Source organism: Mytilus edulis, chromosome 6 (genome assembly GCF_963676685.1).
Source record: "Mytilus edulis chromosome 6, xbMytEdul2.2, whole genome shotgun sequence".
Lineage (NCBI taxonomy): Eukaryota > Metazoa > Mollusca > Bivalvia > Mytilida > Mytilidae > Mytilus > Mytilus edulis.
This window is the reverse complement of record NC_092349.1, coordinates 66399889-66420281: the sequence shown is the minus strand read 5'-3', so window position 1 is coordinate 66420281 and position 20393 is coordinate 66399889. Positions and strand designations below refer to the sequence as shown.

The 20393-nt window shown below is 31.7% G+C and overlaps 2 protein-coding genes across 3 annotated transcripts in view; one reads left to right on the top strand and one right to left on the bottom strand.

Annotated features, from left to right (window-relative positions):
• LOC139528193 (14-3-3 protein epsilon-like) lies at positions 1-10839 on the top strand. The gene is made up of 5 exons (XM_071324068.1): positions 1-235; positions 5462-5661; positions 6686-6792; positions 7732-8075; positions 9200-10839. Exons 1-5 carry the CDS (start codon positions 172-174, stop codon positions 9253-9255), a joined length of 771 nt encoding a protein of 256 aa, XP_071180169.1. The 5' UTR covers positions 1-171; the 3' UTR covers positions 9256-10839.
• A 2710-nt stretch (positions 10840-13549) lies between these two features.
• LOC139528191 (probable RNA-binding protein 19) overlaps positions 13550-20393 on the bottom strand; it is a 74012-nt gene continuing 67168 nt past the window's right edge. For both annotated transcript variants that reach the window (XM_071324067.1, XM_071324066.1), the window contains exons 26-27: positions 19215-19338; positions 13550-13799 (exon numbers count right to left, since the gene is read on the bottom strand). In XM_071324067.1, the coding sequence (XP_071180168.1) occupies positions 13732-13799; positions 19215-19338 (192 nt within the window). In that variant the 3' untranslated portion in view covers positions 13550-13731. The remainder of the gene's footprint in view (positions 13800-19214; positions 19339-20393) is intronic.

Here is a 20393-nt window from a genome sequence, read left to right as displayed (position 1 = left end):
GTCCGTGTGCAAACGGTGAGTAAATGAATTAATCATGAATGGGCTTGTTCCCGCGCATGGATACAACCGTTAGTAAGGAACTACTTTCATTGGCGGCATCGGCCATTTTAGAACAGTTTACGATAGTAATTTACAATCTTTCTGAATCTTTGCTAAATTGTGGTCATCGAAATGGCTGATAGAGAGGATTTAGTTTACATGGCCAAGTTGGCTGAACAGGCCGAGAGATATGATGGTATTTATTCGTTTACGATACATGTCAACGATTCAATCAAAATATGTCGGCTATCTTGCATTACTTCCTCTCGCATAATTTAAGACGAGGAAGCAGTTAAAACTTCTATTGTATGCCTCTTATTTACCTTTATGTCTGATTTTCTGATTGCATGTCATGTTTAATACTTTACTGGTAAATGTTTTAAACTGTTTTTGTCCGTAGAGGATAATATTTGCAGTTGTGTCCATGGATATTGACATGACACTGACGGTCGCCATTTTGGGTGATTCTAGTTGTTTCTAAATGCAGATTTTGAATATTAAATGCCAGTAAACTGTTCTAAATAAATGTAAAATATGCACAACGTCCATGTATCGTTAGGTTTCTTGAAGTTGAATCTACAATTATATATTGTTTTGCAATGGTGTACATTTGAAAACCATTTGAAATGTATTACACATTTGAACAGTTATTCTTTTAAACTCCCAGACATATCATTTAATGTTAAATGGTCTACCCTTCTGACTGCTCATAATTCAACGAGTTTTCCTTGCATGTGTATGATATGATAATGTTCAATCCACCTGCAGACAAGTTATAACTTTTGATTGTAATAATATAGGAAATAAAACTTGAAGGAGTGGCCTTGGTAGAAACCTAATCTGCAAATTTTTACTATCCCAAAATACTGATTTACTATTTCAATGGTGTGATGTTCTATAAATAATGCATCCATAGACATACAGCCAGTCCGGAAATATGTCCTGTCAAAAATCTGCCATTGTATATACATGTAGTCCAATAAAACGTCTGATTACCCTTTATTGGGTTTGTCACCATCTTTTCTAATAAACATTGATGAAACAACTATTTGGTAACTATCTAAGGCCCAAAAGAAGTTCACTCAATGATTGTTCAACCAAAAACTGGTCTTGGATACCATTTTTGTTCGCTGTTATACTAGTCTGTCGCTTCCACCCCATACATGTATGTAATGCAGAGTTGTCCAGAAGTTGTTACGATCTTATTGGTAATATTGGCCAGCTAACTTTAAAATGCCAACTTGAGTAAGTGAGCTTATCTTTTGGTTGATAAAATCGAACCATAAACTCTAAAGGAAACATTTATGGCGCTGACAGTTTAACCTTTAAAAAATGCTCATAAAAATCAATGCAGGCAGGCAAAATATAAATCATGATCAACTGACTATTATTGCGGTATGTAACAGGAACCAAACCTATTTTTTATTTTGTAAGCTCTAAAAGTCTTCACTATGCACTTTTGTATCCCAATGAACATAAAACACCCCTTTCATTATTAATTCTAGGAAGTCTATAGAGCTTAAACTGTTGCTTTATTACAAAATAAAAAGATTTCTGGTATCCCTACATACCCCAACATAGTCTTCACACATGGCCACAGACTCTGCATCCAAGGCTTGTAAAATCATCTCTACAGGCCATAAGTGTAACAGTAAATTTGGTCCGGTAGTAAAATTTGTCCTCCAGACTTATTTTCCTACTTAATCAAGTTCATGTCCATGATTTTACTAGTAATATAAGTCCTAGGACAAATGTTCCTAGGAAAATAAGTCCATAGCTAGTAAATTATGTCTAGCACTTGTTTTTCTAGGAAAAATTGTCCTAAGACTTGTTTTTCTTTAGAGTTTTATTAAATCATAAAATATATTTAAAATAGATGAAAAAAATGTTAGATAAGATTGGAGAATTTCCTTATTTTTTTCCAATTAAAATGAAGGACATTTTCTTTATAACCTAATTAAAACATGAATATTGAATTCCCATTGCTTATAACATTTTCTTTTATAATAAAAGACATGGACATTTTTACCTAGGAATACTAATGACATAGACATGATTTCCTAGGAAAATTAGTCTGGGGACATGAATTTGATACATACAACTCTTTAACAATATTAAAACATATTACATTTATAATTTTATATTCACCTTTTAAAATTAAGGGCAAAGACATTTTAACCTAGAACTATTAATGACATGGACATGATTTCCTAGGAAAATTAGTCTGGGGACATGAATTTTATCAAAAATATAACTATGCAATTCTTAAACATTACTAAAACATAACATTTAAATTTCCATGGTTTAAATGTAATTGAATTTATTATATGATTTTAAATTAAAGGACATGATTACTTAGGAAAATTAGTCTGGGGACATATATTACTAACATTGGACTAGATATACTAGTAAATTCTGTAACCATGGACTTATTATACTAGTAATGTTTGTCCGCCCAGACATATTTTACCAGGACAAATTTATCACTAACATATGCATCTTAAATAAAATTATATGAAAAAGCAAGACCTAGCAATCCAACATTCCGTCACAAATATTCACTCTGTTAAAAGTTTTTGAAATTTAAATAACTTTCTAAAACTATCCTGGATTTGTACTAAACTTAAACAGAAGCAAGTATATGATTATAAGATAGTATTCAGCAGTAAATTTTGTAAAAATTCCATTCTGTGTTTTACTTATAAATGGACTTAGTTTTTCTGCCTGGAAACAAGACGTTCACTCTGAGGTTAAAGTTTTTATACGACCGCAAATTTTGAAAAAATTTTCGTCGTATATTGCTATCACGTTGGCGTCTGCGTCGTCGTCGTCGTCGTCCGCCGTCCGAATACTTTTAGTTTTCGCACTCTAACTTTAGTAAAAGTGAATAGAAATCTATGAAATTTTAACACAAGGTTTATGACCATAAAAGGAAGGTTGGTATTGATTTTGGGAGTTTTGGTCCCAACATTTTAGGAATAAGGGGCCAAAAAGGGCCCAAATAAGCATTTTCTTGGTTTTCGCACCATAACTTTAGTTTAAGTTAATAGAAATCTATGAAATTTTGACACAAGGTTTATGACCACAAAAGAAAGATTGGGATTGATTTTGGGAGTTTTGGTTTCAATAGTTTAGGAATAAGGGGCCAATAAAGGGCCCAAATAAGCATTTTTCTTGGTTTTTGCACAATAACCTTAGGTTAAGTAAATGGAAATCTATGAAATTTAAACACAATGTTTATGACCACAAAAGGAAGGTTGGTATTTATTTTGGGAGTTTAGGATCCAACAGATTAGGAATTAGGGGCCAAAAAGGGACCCAAATAAGCATTTTTCTTGGTTTTCGCACTATAATGTTAGTATAAGTAAATAGAAATCTATGAAATTTAAACACAAGGCTTATGACCATAAAAGGAAGGTTGGTATTGATTTTGGGAGTTTTGGTCCCAACAGTTTAGGAAAAAGGGGCCCAAAGGGTCCAAAATTAAACTTTGTTTGATTTCATCAAAATTGAATAATTGGGGTTCTTTGATATGCCGAATCTAACTGTATATGTAGATTCTCAACTTTTGGTCCCGTTTTCAAATTGGTCTACATTAAGGTCCAAAGGGTCCAAAATTAAACTTAGTTTGATTTTGACAAAAAATGAATCGGTTGGGTTCTTTGATATGTTGAATCTAAAAATGTACTTAGATTCTTGATTATTGAAGTTTTTTTGGTCCAGTTTTCAAATTGGTCTACATTAAGGTCCAAAGGGTCCAAAATTAAACTTTGTTTGATTTCATCAAAAATTGAATCCTTGGGGTTCTTTGATATGCCAAATCTAACTGTGTATGTAGATTCTTCATTTTTGGTCCTGTTTTCAAATTTCAAATTCTACATTAAAGTCCAAAGGGTCCAAAATTAAACTAAGTTTGATTTTAACAAAAATTGAATTCTTGGGCCTCTTTGATATGCTGAATCTAAACATGTACTTAGATTTTTGATTATGGGCCCAGTTTTCAAGTTGGTCCAAATCAGGATCTAAAATTATTATATTAAGTATTGTGCAATAGCACGTCTTTTCAATTGCACAGTATTGTGCAATGGCAAGAAATATCTAATTGCACAATATTGTGAAATAGCAAATTTTTTTTTAATTAGAGTTATCTTTCTTTGTCCAGAATAGTAAGCAAGAAATATCCTATTTGTGCAATAGCAAGAATTTTTTTTAATTGGAGTTATCTTTCTTTGTCCAGAATCAACTTAAATCTTTGTTATATACAATATACAATGTATATACACTTTTTACTACCAACTGATAAATTTAAATAATCTTTACCATTCAGTGATAACAAGCAGTTTTTTTACATCTTAATATTTTATGATGTATTTAAATGAGTAGTTATTGTTGCAAACTCAAGTAGAAATTTGAATTGATATCAGTTTTGAAAAAGGGAAACGGGGATGTGAAAAAAAAAGGGGGGGGGGGTTAAATTTTTCTCATTTCAGATTTCATAAATAAAAAGAAAATTTCTTCAAACATTTTTTTGAGAGGATTAATATTCAACAGCATAGTGATTTGCTCAAAAAGTTTGAAGAAGAAATCTTTAATTGATTTGTAAAATCTTGGCATTTGTTTTGTGTAAAAAAAAAACCATGTAATGTCAAAAATTTGATCACAATCCAAATTCAGAGCTGTATCATGCTTGAATGTTTTGTCCATACTTGCCCCAACTGTTCAGGGTTCGACCTCTGCGGTCGTATAAAGCTGCGCCCTGCGGAGCACCTGGTTATAATTTTATTTACTTTCTTATATTATCTTGGATTTTTACCAAACTTGGACAAAAGCTTGTATATATGATTAAAATCTAGTATCTAGAAGGAAATTTTGTACCTGTTTATCTGTAATTTACTTATAAATGGACTTATTTTTTCTTCCAGTTTAATAACATGACATACATAGTCTGCAGTAAAAAATGCAAAACATTTTTTAGATTCATAACTATGCTGGATTTTTCGAACTTAGACAGAAGCTTCTTAATCAAAAGATAGTATCGAGAGGAAAATTTTTATTGATTTTTTTTCCTCATTTTTGTTCAGTCCGCTTTTAAAGCAAAAGTAGGCAAGACACTGGGTTCCATGAAACCCTTACAAAGTCTAAAACTTTAGTTTGCCTCAGCCAAATGCAATGAAACTTATACACAAGGCTTTTAACCACTATAAACATGATCAGGTTTGAATCAAGGTGGCGTCAGTTTAACATTGTTCTTGAGTATGCCCCTATATAACATTAAATGTAACCAGGGATGCTTCCATTTAGCTGTCAGAACTAGAATACTATATTTATTAAGGGGCCAGCTGAAACTGGCCTCGCTTAAGTTATTTTCTTAGTTGTAGAATCGCCATATATATATTAAGCATTGAAACTATTTTTTTTACAGAAATGGTTGAATGTATGAAGAAGGTTGCACAAATGAATGTCGATTTATCTGTAGAAGAAAGGAACCTCTTATCTGTAGCATTTAAAAATGTAATTGGAGCAAGAAGGGCATCATGGCGGATAATGAGTAGTTTAGAACAAAAGGAAGAATCGAAAGGGGAAAGTGAAAAGAAAGAACAAATGAAAGAATATAGAACTAAGGTACAATAATGATAAATAAGTCAAACTTTGTAGCTTAAATATGTTGAGTCCATGAAGTTAACACTTGGTATCCAGTTCAGATTCTACAGGTCTAATTTGTTGGTACACAATGTATTAGAATTACAAGTTGTACAATTTATTCATACAGCAAAAAACAGAAGTGCAGAATATTTGAAACTATCTTGAGAGAAAAAAAACATGATCATCAGAAATAAGTATGGTTTTATTACGAATTGTGACAATGTACAAATTTAGCCTCCAGCTAAACAATATCATTCAGTTCTGTTTTGTTGTACTCCCACATTCTTTTATAACATAGGTCATGACAGTGTGCAAAGGAAGTCAACAAAAGTTTTCTGAAAATTGAAACCCATATGTTATTAAATCAGATCTTTTACTTTGTCTCTTATGTAGCACTGTTGTATTAAATAAAATTAGATCATCACTCTCAAACATTGTTCAGTCCAAAATTGAGTTGGTAGATATCTAGCCAATCTGGGCCATAAAAAAGAATAGGTTCGTTTGCCCAAACCCTACCTACCCAGAAAAAAGCTGCCTATTCAAAATCTTTTATTGTCCTGATTTGAAGAATTTTTTTTTTAATCAGATAGTCACGAAGACTAATAAACATCCGACACGTAAATTTCTTTAAAAAAAAAAAAAAAAAAGAAAGGCCTACCTAACTACCTACATGACCTACCCACTGTCTCAACCTTGGGTAGAATTTGGGCAAACCAAAATATTTTTAATTGTGGCCCTATAGGGTATATTTTACAAGTCTATGACACAGTTGTTCAGATTCAGGGCAGTCAAAATGCAAATCAAATTTAAAGTTAAATTTTGAATCAAATTTTACAATCCATGATTTTTTAAACTTACTGTTTTCCAAATACATCAGTAAGGATTCATTTGCTAGTGAGTTTTGTTTTACATTGTGTATGTTAGGACTGGATTTAAAAAAAAAAAATTGCACATTAAATGAACTTCATTCCTGGTTAACTTTAACGTTTTATTTCTTTTATAGATTGAAGAGGAGCTTAAAGGCATTTGCAACAGTGTTTTAGATATATTAGATAAAAATCTGATCCCACAAGCAACAAATGGTGAATCAAAAGTATTTTATTATAAAATGTGAGTGTATGATAAAGTACTAAAGTAGTGGATTAAGAATTTTCTGCATATTTATCATTTGGATTATATTTTGTTATGGTAGACTGAAGTGACAGATTGCATTATAAAATAAACTGAATGTTTATACATAGTCTTCCATGATAGAGATTAGATAGATATATTTAGGAATCTTATAGTACAGTGCAAGTTGATTTATTGTTGGTTTTCAATTTAAAAAAATGTCTTGCATAATTACTGAAAGTGAATTAATGTAAAACAAATTTATTTAGTTCTAAAAGACATTTTCATATATAATTGATATTCAAATGTAAACCATGCATCATTAATTGAGTATTTGCAAGAACTCTTCTACTGACAAAAAGTTTTGTTTTTCTTTTCCGTATGATTGATGTACATGTATGGGAAGGGAAATTGTGAGTTTCATTCATTCAGGTATCAAATGTGTGTTTTCAGACTGAATCAGTTTAGAAATTGAATGATCTTAGCTATTTCAATCATAATCACCATCTTTTAAAACGACCTGTGATTCCCTTGAACAGACCTTCATTCATGATCCAGTCATAAATTTTTAGTTCATTAGTAATGATTACCCAATATTTTCAACCATGATTGGGGATTTCTTTTTGATAGATATGTATATCTGATTATTCACTGATTATTAATGACTTAATTATGGATAAAGTATAAAAAAACTAACATTTGAAAGAAAATTGAAATGGATAACAGCATTCATACATTGTAGTTTAAAATTCCTATTCATTGTCTATGGATTTTTATTGAAATGTAGATTGTTGACAACTTTGAGTGGGTGGGTTAGGCTACATACCACTTAGGTCAGCTTGAATTTTTATACTTTTCATAACACCTTGTGTATTCTACATAAATCAAAATACATGTACACTTGTATTGTACTGTTCAAGGCGACCTATAATTTTTCAGGAAAGGAGATTACCATAGATACTTGGCTGAATTTGCTACAGGAAATGATAGAAAGGAAGCTGCAGAAAACAGTTTAGTCGCCTATAAAGCTGCTAGTGATACAGCTCATACAGATCTAGCACCTACTCATCCTATACGTCTAGGTTTAGCACTGAACTTTTCTGTCTTCTATTATGAGATCCTAAACTCGCCAGACAGAGCTTGTAGGTTAGCAAAAGCAGCATTTGATGAAGCTATATCAGAATTGGATGCTTTAAGTGAAGAGAGCTATAAAGATTCAACGTTAATAATGCAGTTGCTAAGAGATAATTTAACACTTTGGACATCAGATATGCAAGGTGAAGGTAAGCATTCAACAAAGGCATAACACAGTAGTATTTATATCTTTATTGAACAAGAGACTTGTCCAATTATTTATTGGGAAAGACGCCTGGGGTAAAACAATGTCAATGACACATTGAAAAAGACTCCTGTATATTATAAAAATGTCAAATAATTTTGATATTCTTATAATAAGTTGGTCTAGACAAAGAATTATATATGGGTGGTCTGACCAGAAACCCTTCCAGACAAACTGCTTTTTTCACCAGCTTCAATCGCACTCGAGTTGATAGCAGACTTATAATTATCAAAGTCATGAATATAGTATGGCTAAATGGATTGATTTGAAATCTCACTGTCTACAGTTCACAATGAAAACAAGTACATATTTTTAAACCAGTTTTCACTTGTCAGACGTGGAATGTGATTATTGATTTGTTGAAGTATTTAAGTGACGCCAGCTGTTTCCTTGCAATAACTTAATAAAAACTTTTTAACCAATGCTTTTCAAATTTTAATATGGTGTTACTGATGACAAAATGGAGGTAAAAGATTTTAACTGGATATTGACAATTTTCTTTTTTTTTGACGGACCACTTGTTCTAAAGCCTTGTTCAAGTTTTATTCTGTTTCTCAAAACAAAAATCTGATCAAATGAAGGTGTTCATAAAGAATTATCTCTAGAAGTAGAACTTGACGACCTCCTCTTCAAAACAAGTCAAACATATTCTCAATAGACAAGAATAAAAAATTTAATGAAATCTCATTTTCAACATAAACAAGCAGACCTACTCTAAGCTTTCATGAAACACTCACTTCATGCTGAGGTGGTGTCAAGGTAAAGCCAACACCAATCATTGAAAATAAGTTTTTTGCAACTTAGTCCTTATGCTAAGCCACAGGCTTGTAAAATTGCTCTTGGGCCTGTAAAAATTGGCTCTGCAGGCCAACAAAATCTAACAAAATAAATCAAAAAATTGAGATCAGGGCCTGTAAATTTTTAAGTTCATCATAAAGACTGACTTTAAAAGTCTATTGATGTGTAAACATTGAATGGGAAACTTGTTTAAACAGTCCAATCACATTCATGTACACTGTATTTGTAAATTTGCAAATCATGGAAGAACTTTTACAATTTTTCTTGCAGATACAGAACAGAAACAGGAACAAGTACAAGACCTAGAAGGAGAGGATGCATCATAAGGAATGTAGTGACCTAGTTAACGATGAATTATTCAAATTTTTATTAAATTGACACATTAGTGTGATTGAAGACATCATCTGTATGGAAATGAGGAAAAGGTCACCTGCTTACGTCACATGGAATAGTTTAAAAAAGACCATATTCCTACAGGTTGTAACTGTGACGTACCCTGTATTGCCCCCCATTTGTAATCTTTCTTTGTATTGTTCAGAAATCTCATTAGTATGTGAAGCATGGAATATTTGTCAGCTATAGATTTTTTTCAGTGCACATGACTCAATGTACTTTTCAATTGTTGTCGATTTAGCACCTTGAAAGTAGCTATCATTTATTTTATTTTATAATTTTCATATTCCCTTTGTCTATTTGAAGTGCTCTATCTTAGTTGCATAGTATTCCATGCTTCTTTCTGGTCTTTTTTGTTTTTTTTATCAAATACCTTTCGTTAACAGTAATAGGTTACTTTCATTGCTTTTGTAATTGTGCTTTGGAAAAATGGTGACTTGTTGTATACTAGTAAGAGGACCAAATACTTTAATCTGTGACGTTTTTGATACTATTGTGACACGTAACGTAGATTTGAAAAAGCAGGTGTGTATTTGAACTTTTTTTGTGGGGATATCTGTGACATTATTATTGCGATATTGTCAAAATGCATGATATATATGTGTCCATTTATTTATTATCAGAATTCAGACAGTTGTAACCAGGTAAATTGATGTTTAAATTCTCTATTCTGCTAAATTTTACGTGTTTAACAAATATCGATTCCCCAAATCTATACCTCCATATTGAAATTGAATATTATAGTGCTTATAAGAAGGAAAGCAGTTAAATTTGAAATCTGGATGTATTTCGATTGGAATTAGGCCAGTACACCTAGGAAAATATCAAGTCATCTTTATCATGTTTTTTGACAAAATCCTTGCGCATTTCGATCGATCGATATTCCTTCTTGTTGAGGGTTGAGATATCTCTTTACCTGGATTAAAATTGTAATATCTATTGTTCATATATAGTGTAGACAATTTGATGGAGTTTATTATATTTATATGTACTTTTTAATTAAGTGTGAAAAGGAAACAGTATTGGATGTTTACTTAAAACAGCAGCACACAATGTTGTACCTCGTTCTTCTCCGTAATAGCAGTACAGTGACAGTTTTGAAACATTGCCAGAAAATTGGCTTTTGGAAGAAAAAAGGTGTTTGAATAATAATTGACAAGTAGACATTTATAAATGGAACGTTAAAAAAAACTTTATTCTTCAAATGTTACCATGACAATCTGGAAATTCACTCTTGTGGTAGAAACTATTTGAAACAAAAATCTGGACTAATTAAAACCTAACTGTAGTTATGAGTGATTTGTTAAATGATCTGATATAATAAGAGAAGATAATTTTTGTGATTATTTTTTATATTGTTTGTTTAGTCTGGCTGTCTGGTGTTGTGATCAAATCTCACAATCTTCTCTCTCTCACCATTATTGATAGTTTCAAAGCATAGATTATTCTAGATAATACATTTATATATGATAAATTTGTAAAATGTCATGCTTTTAACAGTAAAACATGCTGATCATTACTGTGTCATGTCTATCTGCTTCATTCTGGAAAATAAAGATAATTAGAATATGGGGTAGAAACTGAAGAACTGGCAGCTAGGTATTACTAAAGAGCAATAGCTCTCAGATTCACTTGTTGGTATTGGTACATTATCAATTCGGGGAGAAAAATTTGTCACTTAAGAGTTAATTTCAAATAATATACAAATGTATAGAAATAGATGTGATATGAGTTCCAATGAGACAACTCTCCGTATTAGTCGCAAATTGTAAAAGTAAAACATTATTGGTCATAGTACGGTCTTTAACATAGGGCCCTGGCTCACACCAAACAGCAAACTATAAGGTCTCCCAGAAACTAGTTTTAAACCATTCAAACACGAAAACCAATTCTAATCTATACAAAATGTATATAATAAGAGAAACACTTTTGAACCATATCAACAAATGACAACTTCTGAACATCAGGTTAGGACAGGTGCAAACAAATGCAGTGGAGTTAAATGTTTTAATAGGTACCAACCTCCTTACCTTAAAAATAGTGTAACATCACAACATAGAAAGAGACATGATCATTTGCATTATTTTTAGCTAAGAGTAAAAAGATGACAATACATGTATTTGTAAATGATTCTAAAACACATTCAAAATCACAACAAAAACGGAAAAGTTGTTTTAGGAAACGGTAAAGGCATGCATATGACAAACAAATACAAAACTAGTAAGAGGGTATGGAAATTCCAAAACTTGTGTAATCATCTTTAAGTCAATATATTGCTGATGATATACAAGAAACATACAAAATTATGAAAACTTCTATTGACTAACAGACCATTAAAAAAGAGGTCAAGATGGGATGAGACCAAATATAGATTACCTTTTGCTTAAAGAATAAAGTATAAGAAAAAGGAACCAATATATAAAAACAAAATATTGAGTGAACTGAAATTTAGGTCAATGTCAAAGAAAAATAAAACATGCCTGACTGATGTTTGCATCATAAAATGTTTTCCATACCCCAGATATAATTTCATCCAATTTCAGAAAAACTGATCTAAACACTAAGAATTTAACTCCTACCATGTGCACTAAAACCAAGAAAATGAGGTCATGGTCAAATGACTGCCAATTAAACATGTACAACCTACAATCATTTCATAACCAAATGGAGACCTGTTACTTAATGTATCTGTAATGTAAATTGGATCACAAAAACCTTCTTGTTCATTGCTCCATGAGATGAGGTCATGGTAAAGTAAACAACTATTGACAGGCAAGGTAAGCACATACGAAATATATCTCCTGCTGAAAAATATTTACACAAAGTATGAAGCTTCCAGGTCGTCGACCTGCTATAATAATTTGCATTTTGTGTCATATTGAAGCTGCCACTGCTAGAAACTTGCCCCAAGTCTTGCTTGCTGTAACAGAAGTCATAGGCTTGGAAGATTTGACTCGTTTACACATGTTTTTTCTTGTCTTAAAAATAAATTGAAATACAAAAAGTTCTATTGTTAAAATTCTAAACAGCACTAAGAACTGCAGGTTATGATGATTGATAATCAAACCTTGCTACAGTTTTCATATGAGCAAGTTAAATAAGGTCACAGTCAAATAAAGCCTGCCAGAATTACATTCTTTGCACTAATTAGAGACTAGTTGTCCTATTGCTTATCGTATCTGAAACCTGATCTGAACACAAAAGTGCACAAATCAAAATCTTGCATGCTTAATTCATATGACCATTAGATTAGTATGAAAGTCTATTACAACAAGTAACATTAACAATAATCCATTAAAATGAGCTCTAAAGTCGAATAACCCTGCCAAACAGATATATACACCTTTTAACAATCATACCAAATACCAAATGTAGTTAGCCTACTACTTGTTGTATATATGAGAAACAGTGATGTTGGCCCTGTGTAACATGTTTGTTTGTTCATTATTTTGTACATAAATTAGTCCGCTAGTTTTCTTGTTTGAATTGTTTTACATGTGTCATTTCTGTGATGTTTCTAGCTGGCTATGCTGTAATGGCTTTGCTCATTCGCTTTACAGTGAACTATAGATTTTAATCTCTGGTTTGTGTGGTATCTGTGGAGAGTTGTCTTAGGATGTTCTTATCCCAGGCAAAGATTACCTTCGCCGTATTTGGCAGAACTTTTTGGAATTTTGGATCCTCAATGCTCTTCAACTTTGTAATACATTTGTAGTTTGGCTTTATAAATATTTTGATATGAGCGTTACTGATGAGTCTTATGTAGACGAAACGTGCGTCTGCCGTACTAAATTATAATCCTGGTACCTTTGATAAAAATTTACTATAACTTGACCACCTATGAGGGCCTATCTCGGCCAGTAATTAAACAGATTAATGAACCATTAAAACTAGTTCAAGGACAGACAAACATATATACCTTACAATCATTCCATACACCAAATACAGTTGGATCTATAGCTTTATAAAAGTATCTGATATGCCGACTACAAAAAAATCGTAACCATGATCACTTATCAATGAAACATTCTCAAGGTCAGGTGAACCCTTTTTGAAAATCATGTCGACCTTGCTAAGTTCCAATATATCTGGTTTATGACAAAAAATAACTCTTCCATAGACTTATACTATCAAAATAAATAAAATGAGAAAGAATTCTGAATGGTGGAAGGCATCATTTAATCTATTTGCTATCCAATGTTGCATAAAATGGAATAACATATAGAACAAAATTCAATTTTTATTGACAAGTTTTAGTCTCATTCAATATCTTGACAATCTGTTTTTCTTGTTTAATGTCCATGAACACATGTATGCAATACTTCACTTAGAAAATGATGTTTTTTGGTAAAAAATTGTGCAACATTTACATTGAAGTTACGTTTTTCTCAAGCATTACAATCAATTTTTCATTTCAATTCTGAAGATTCCAACTGTTCCATTATACTTGATTTCTTCATCTTCTTTCTTGGGACATCTGCAAAATATAAATAAATACATACAATTTGTTGGATTTCATTTTCACTGTGTATCATCGCCACCGGAAATTGGGTACTAACGAAGCGGAGAGAAATAGAAAAAAAAGTAAACAAGTTAAGAATTCATCCAATTTAAAGCATTTCCACTCATTTGATGAGGGTGCCGCTTAAGAAATGATTTTCTGATATATGATTCTTTAAATTATTAGGCCGATAAGAACAAAATTAATTCAAGATTTTGTGTTATACCCCAAAACTTGCCACTTAGTACCGGAAAATTTCGAGGTCGATCGTCCTCTGTCGCTCCATTCTCAAGATATTGAACTGTTTTTCATTATTTTTCTAGACACATTTTTAGATTATTATAGTGTGGCATTATATTTACTGAAATTTGTTGTCAAAAACATGTTTTTTAAAGAATATGGACAAAAACATTGTTTGTTTGTTGTACGGCGAATTGCAGGACGTTGTACGGCGAATTGCAAAATAACAACTTTTGTGTGTACGGCGTCTTGCAATATATCATATTTTTAAGAGGAAATTAATCACTGTTTAGATAAAATCAAGTGACGATATTTTGTTGATATCAAAGCTTTACAGGCTTATAAATATACAAAATGTCTAACTTATCAAATATTATTAAATACATGCCGTTAATTCAGTTCAGAAGGCCTCTGTTGCGTACCGCTTTTCGATTTTGTACAAAAAGGTTTTTTCAACCATATTATCCTAAATACATTTATATATTGTTATACTGCTAGCGACTGTTGTCTTTTTGTTTTAGTGTAAATTCAATAAAATAAACCGTCCATTCATCGTTTGTTGGTGCTAGCTTTAAAAAAACAGTGGAGATGTGGTATGATAGCAAATAAGATAACTATCCATCAGGATAAAATAAAGTATATGCTATCGTACGGCCTTCAACAACGAAAACTCCTACGAAAACTCGTACCTTATATAGCTGAGACTACTATAACAGTTATAGTAGTCTCAGCTTGTAGTCGGCTATAAAAAGCACTGACAGAAAAATGTGGAAGGACTCAACAAGAAAACTAACGGCCTTACTTATATACAGTGTAACACTGAAACAATTTATGAAAACAACAAATAAGATAGAGATGAAGCAACGAAAATCACCGAACCACAGGATCGAAAATTCGGACAGACAAAATTAAGAAAATACTTTGTTTTCATCGAAAGTAAGGAGAAAAAAATCGTGAATTGCATTTCGAATTAATTTTCTTGTCTGTTTCTTTTTGAAAATATATAATTTGTATACATCTTAAATGCTGTGAAGCAAATGGTATTTCTATCTAATGCATTTTATCTAATGCATAATTAGATGGGGGGGGGGGGGGGGGGGGGGGAGGGGTCCGTTAACATGTTAACAACACCTCGATTTTGGCAAAAACTGTTAACAACAAATTTTAAATGCTGATAAGAGTTAACAGCAACTTTAATTTACTTTTTCCAAACGAACTCAAAAGCAATGAAAAGGGGAAGTGCATATATTTTCAATGTATACAAAAGTTTGAAAACCACTGTACAAAGTCGCAGAAATGCCAAGCTCCATAAGGAATCTTATATAAAGCTGACTAATTTTCAGAAGACACACGCAAGTACCATATTTTTTTTATTGACACATGGACAGACAATTGAACGGATGGAAAAACAGACGGAGTGATTGGCTCCAAGAAAAAGGACTATGTCATGAATAATCGAAAATGCTTCAAAAAGCAAAACGGAGGCTTCTTCTGGTTATGTATATTGTTGAGTAAATGTTTTATGTCAATCAGTCGTAGCAACTTGGGTTATCGTCATGACGTAGGAAAGTAAAACACACAGAATGAGTGAATACTATAGGGCGGGGCTCTTATAAATTATGGTTACATCTCAGTCAGGGTTTTTCATACGACTCATTGCTTACATGATTTTATTAAAAGGAATTACATCTCCAAGTCCTAATTAAGAACTGTGAGCTGAAATAAAAATCTCCATCTTTACATTTCTGAAGTCTTAGACTAGCAATTTGACATCAATTTGAGAACCAAGTCCTCATTTTTCGGCCTCTTCTACCAGGCCACACTGTTCAGTTATTTTACGAATTGCAAATTGAAAAGGTACTTTATTTTTCACAATTCCGTCCAGGTACTCTGGGTCAATATAACTTATCAAACATTTCATATACATCTCAATTATTTTCATCATAGGACTGACCAGGGTTTCAGCTGGATAAGAAGTGGCCTTTCCTTTTAACGTTTTGGATACATTACAAATAGAAGCCAGATATAACTACATTGGTTAGACGTATAAAGAGGGGCATGAGATATCCCTAAACATGTTTAACACTGCCGCATTTGTTGCACCTGCATGTCCGTAACCTTTGCTACATTTGTATATAGTCTTGTATTTATTTCATTTTTTAAATTTTGGTTCATTTATATGTTTCAAGAACAAACATTGAACTTCTACCCCCTTTTTGTAGTTAAATGATTGCTCACTTAGGAGACAGCTTCAGGTATATCAATACACAAGTACAAGTTTAGTTTCGCATTATAGCCATGGTGAATTTTCTAAATATGAAAGTTTTTGTACAATTGAATTGATTTTGGATATTTGGATAATAGTATATCCTTCCTAGTGGGTTTATATGAACATTTAGATTGTTTTTAGCATGTTTTATAAGCCATTTTTCAGTTTGAACGTCCATACGTTCCTATCCGTACCGCCATAGATTTAGAAATTTTGTATTGTTTTTCAACAAAGATTTGACGCTCGATCTTTTCAATTCAATTTTATGGAAAAAACAGCAGAAATGCATATGATTTTTTTTTTACCTTTTGATAGATATATGTCTATGGTTTCAGGAAAGGTATCACTCTTATTGATTGAAATTTTCCTTCGGACCAAATTTTTGAGATCTTTGTGACATGTTCAACCCCCTATTTTGCAATATTTGGTATCAAATAAATGCTGGTTGTTGCCATGGTTACACAAAAAAAAAGATTATATTTCACCATTATTACTATTGGAAATCAAATTTATGGACGATTCTCTTTCCATAAATATACACATGCATAACTCAAATAGTAAGCCTTATTTATTAGGAAGGAAGGGAAAGAGGGTGTTTAAAAATCATGAGTGTTAATTCTAAGTTTTTTGTCCTATCTGTGAATTAACACCACACCCTAGTGCATAATTTTCTCGTTGCGTTGGGTTGTTTCTTCTATATATTTGGTCGGGCTTCTGTTTATCTGACATTTTCCTCATTTCCATTCTCAATTTTATCAAGGATTTACTATACTCAAATATTTTTTAAAGATATGTACAGTTACATATATGCTGTTTGTCACTCCTTTGTGAAAGCAACAGAGATGGACAGCAAATTTTAATGTGATTCTTGTAAATAACAGTTAACAAATAAACAGTTAACAACATTGCAAATTTTAACAAAACAGATTACAAACAGTGGGTTAAAAACAGTTAACAGTTTTTAAAATTTATCAGTGAAATAACAATTTAAAACAAATTAAAACCTTGAAAAGGACAAAAACAGTTGAACATAAAAGGGTACCCCACCCCCCTTAAATATTTGAACTTAATACTTCATTTTCTTTGAAAGGACGGTAAATAACTATTCTATAATTAGCAAGTTGCCATACAGTTGAAAACAAGTTGCCATACAGTAAATTTGTCAACACGAGCAAGTTGCCGTACACTAGACATTATTTCTTATGGTCTATATTCTTTAAAATACATCTTTTTGACAACAAATTTCAGTAAATATGATGCCACACTATAATAATCTAAAAACGTGTTTGGAAAAATAATGAAAAACAGTTCAATATCTTCAGAATGGGGCGACAGAGGACGATCGACCTCGAAATTTTCCGGTACTAAGTGGCAAGTTTTGGAGTATTACACAAAATCTTGTATTAATTTTGTACTTATCGGCTTAATAATTTAAAGAATTATATATCAGAAAATCAATTCTTAAGCGGCATCCTCATCAAATGAGTAGAAATGCTTTAAATTGGATGAATTCTTAACTTGTTTACTTTTTTTTCTATTTCTCTCTGCTTCGTTAGTACCCAATTTCCGGTGGCGATGATACACAGTGATTTTTATTACAGTAACACAAATATATAACTACATATTTATATAACACCAAATATTTTGAACTGTCAACAAAAAATTATACAAAAGTTGTACCATTCATTTTTTAAAAAATTGGATGATCTGCGTAATCTAATCAGTTAAACAAACATGAACTCTCCAGTATCAAATGCCTCATGCATATTTCAGAACAATCACTGGGAATAGAAGAATCAATGCCAAATATAAAATCATCATTGTATCTTTTCAAATATTACATAAATACTCTATTAACTTTATTATTAATGTGTACCTGCAGAAATAACATGATGCTGGAAATTACGTTTTAAAATAATCCAATTCATCCAAAATGTATGCATCAATTGTTTCAAAGTAATTTGAACTAATCATTGTCATACTGATCATGTTTCCTTTATCTTTATAATCTCAAAAGGACCCTTTTGTGATACTAGTACTCAAATAATTGATTAATTGATGGGTTTTATTTCATGACAGTCATTTTGTATTGGTGAAAGAAGCTGGAGAGTCTGGAGAGAACATCTGATTTTGGTAGGACAAACCTTCTGAAGCTTCTTAGCTGTATCAAAATATAATACAATACATAATATTTGAATATTTATAAAGTTTATTTTTTATCTCTTATTGCCCAAAAGTTTTAAAGTCTTATCATGACTTTTTAAAAGTGCACTAATTCAATATAATTCAGCACTAGCAGATATTTATAATGAGAGGGCAAGTAAATATACAATATTAGGTAAATGTCAGAAAAATATCAACTATTTTGTATCAGGCCGCGAAACTGGGGAAGGACAAGGTTCTATTGGGCCCTTCTTCAGTTTTGCGCTGAGTACAAAAAAGTTTATATTTGTCTGACATTGACCTTATATTGTTTTAAAACTGCTGCTTAAATAAATAAATTGATAGCTTTTATATATTGTAACACAAATTTCAAACTTATTTTCTTCCCTTTATTAACCCTTGACTGTGGAAAAAGTGTTCCATGATGAAATTGACATTGCATAAATTATAGCTGTGTTACTATATTTAGGAAATAAACACAACTAGTTGCAATATAAACCTATATATAAATATGAAAAGCACAGGAAAAGATCATGAAGGGTTGTTCTAGAAAATACTATATCTCACCCACAGAAATAAAAATAAATTAGAACAACACTCCCTTTGCATTTTGGTATTTAAAATACAATCACTCACAGAAAAAAATGCCTTCCCTGAGGAGGGGGAACATTGTACTTTCTGCTGCAGCCCTTAATATTTCAAGAATTTTCCCAACATACCTTCATGGAAATGTTCTGCTGTCTTTTTACGTAATTCATCCAAATCTTCAGCACTCTCTGCCCATTCTAGAACTAAACGTCTTCCATACAAATGAGTACTATGACACAGTGCTGCAAATGCTCTCTGTAAAATTAAACAGAAGTTCTAATCATTTTAAAGTAAAAAAGATTATTTTTTAGACCTTTAATTTAAGTGGTGCAGACATATGTTTAATTTTTGCAACATCAGACCAAAATAAAAGCCAAATTGTTTTCTATGAACGAAAAGAACAATGGTTCTGATCATTTTTCTAGAACATTTGTACACCCCACTCCAAGGAGAGTTGCACATTGGTTTACTTTTCTGTTCATAATAGATTTCTGTCACAGCTTTTTGATATGTGGTATTAAACTTCATCTGGTTTATATACATATGCAAGCATGTGACATATTTTCAGTATGTTTGATATTTAACTTCCAATTTGTTGAAAACTTGTACCTCTAAAAAGTTCATAGAGTCAACAACTTTGAAGGACAATAGCTAACAAACAATACACCATTGAATAGAAAGGAAAGGATATGGAATATTCATCCATGACACAAAATCATTAAGCACAAAACACAATAAGCAGAGGAACAGAACTTTTATTGCTGTTAATCATTTCAATAGTCCCAGTCAGGCCTTCAACACAGAGCATAAAAAGTCTAACCTCACTGCAAGTTTAAAACGGCCCATAGCACAGGTTTAGGCAGAATTCCTTGAAAATTAATTTTTATCTTTTCCAAACAAATGGTAACCCTAATTTCTTTATTGCAAACCCTTGTTTTAACCAAAATTGGGGTAAATCTGAAGTAAACTGATATCAATAAATAATTACATTAGATGTATGTTTCATTATAATATTTTATTCTGATTGGCTAACTGCACATCACGTGTTACACAGGCAAATTTTGCTCACGTGAATTTCACGTGAATCTCATTTCACGTGAAAGTCACGTGAAATTCACGTGAATTTCACATGAATTTCACGTGAAGTTTTGTTGATGTGAATTTCACGTGAACTTTTCACGTGAAATTCACATGAAAACTGTTCACGTGAAATTCACGTGAAATTCATGTGAAACTCACATGATTTGACTCACGTGAAATTAACGTGAACGTGCTAACGTGAAACTCATGTGAATTTCATGTGAATTTCA

Bases quoted from the DNA above. Each gene is read 5' to 3' on its own strand.
- LOC139528193 (XM_071324068.1), top strand. From the start codon at position 172: ATGGCTGATAGAGAGGATTTAGTTTACATGGCCAAGTTGGCTGAACAG. The intron at 236-5,461 runs GTATTTATTCGT...TTTTTTTTACAG, and splicing joins ACAGGCCGAGAGATATGATG to AAATGGTTGAATGTATGAAG. The intron at 5,662-6,685 runs GTACAATAATGA...TTTCTTTTATAG, and splicing joins TGAAAGAATATAGAACTAAG to ATTGAAGAGGAGCTTAAAGG.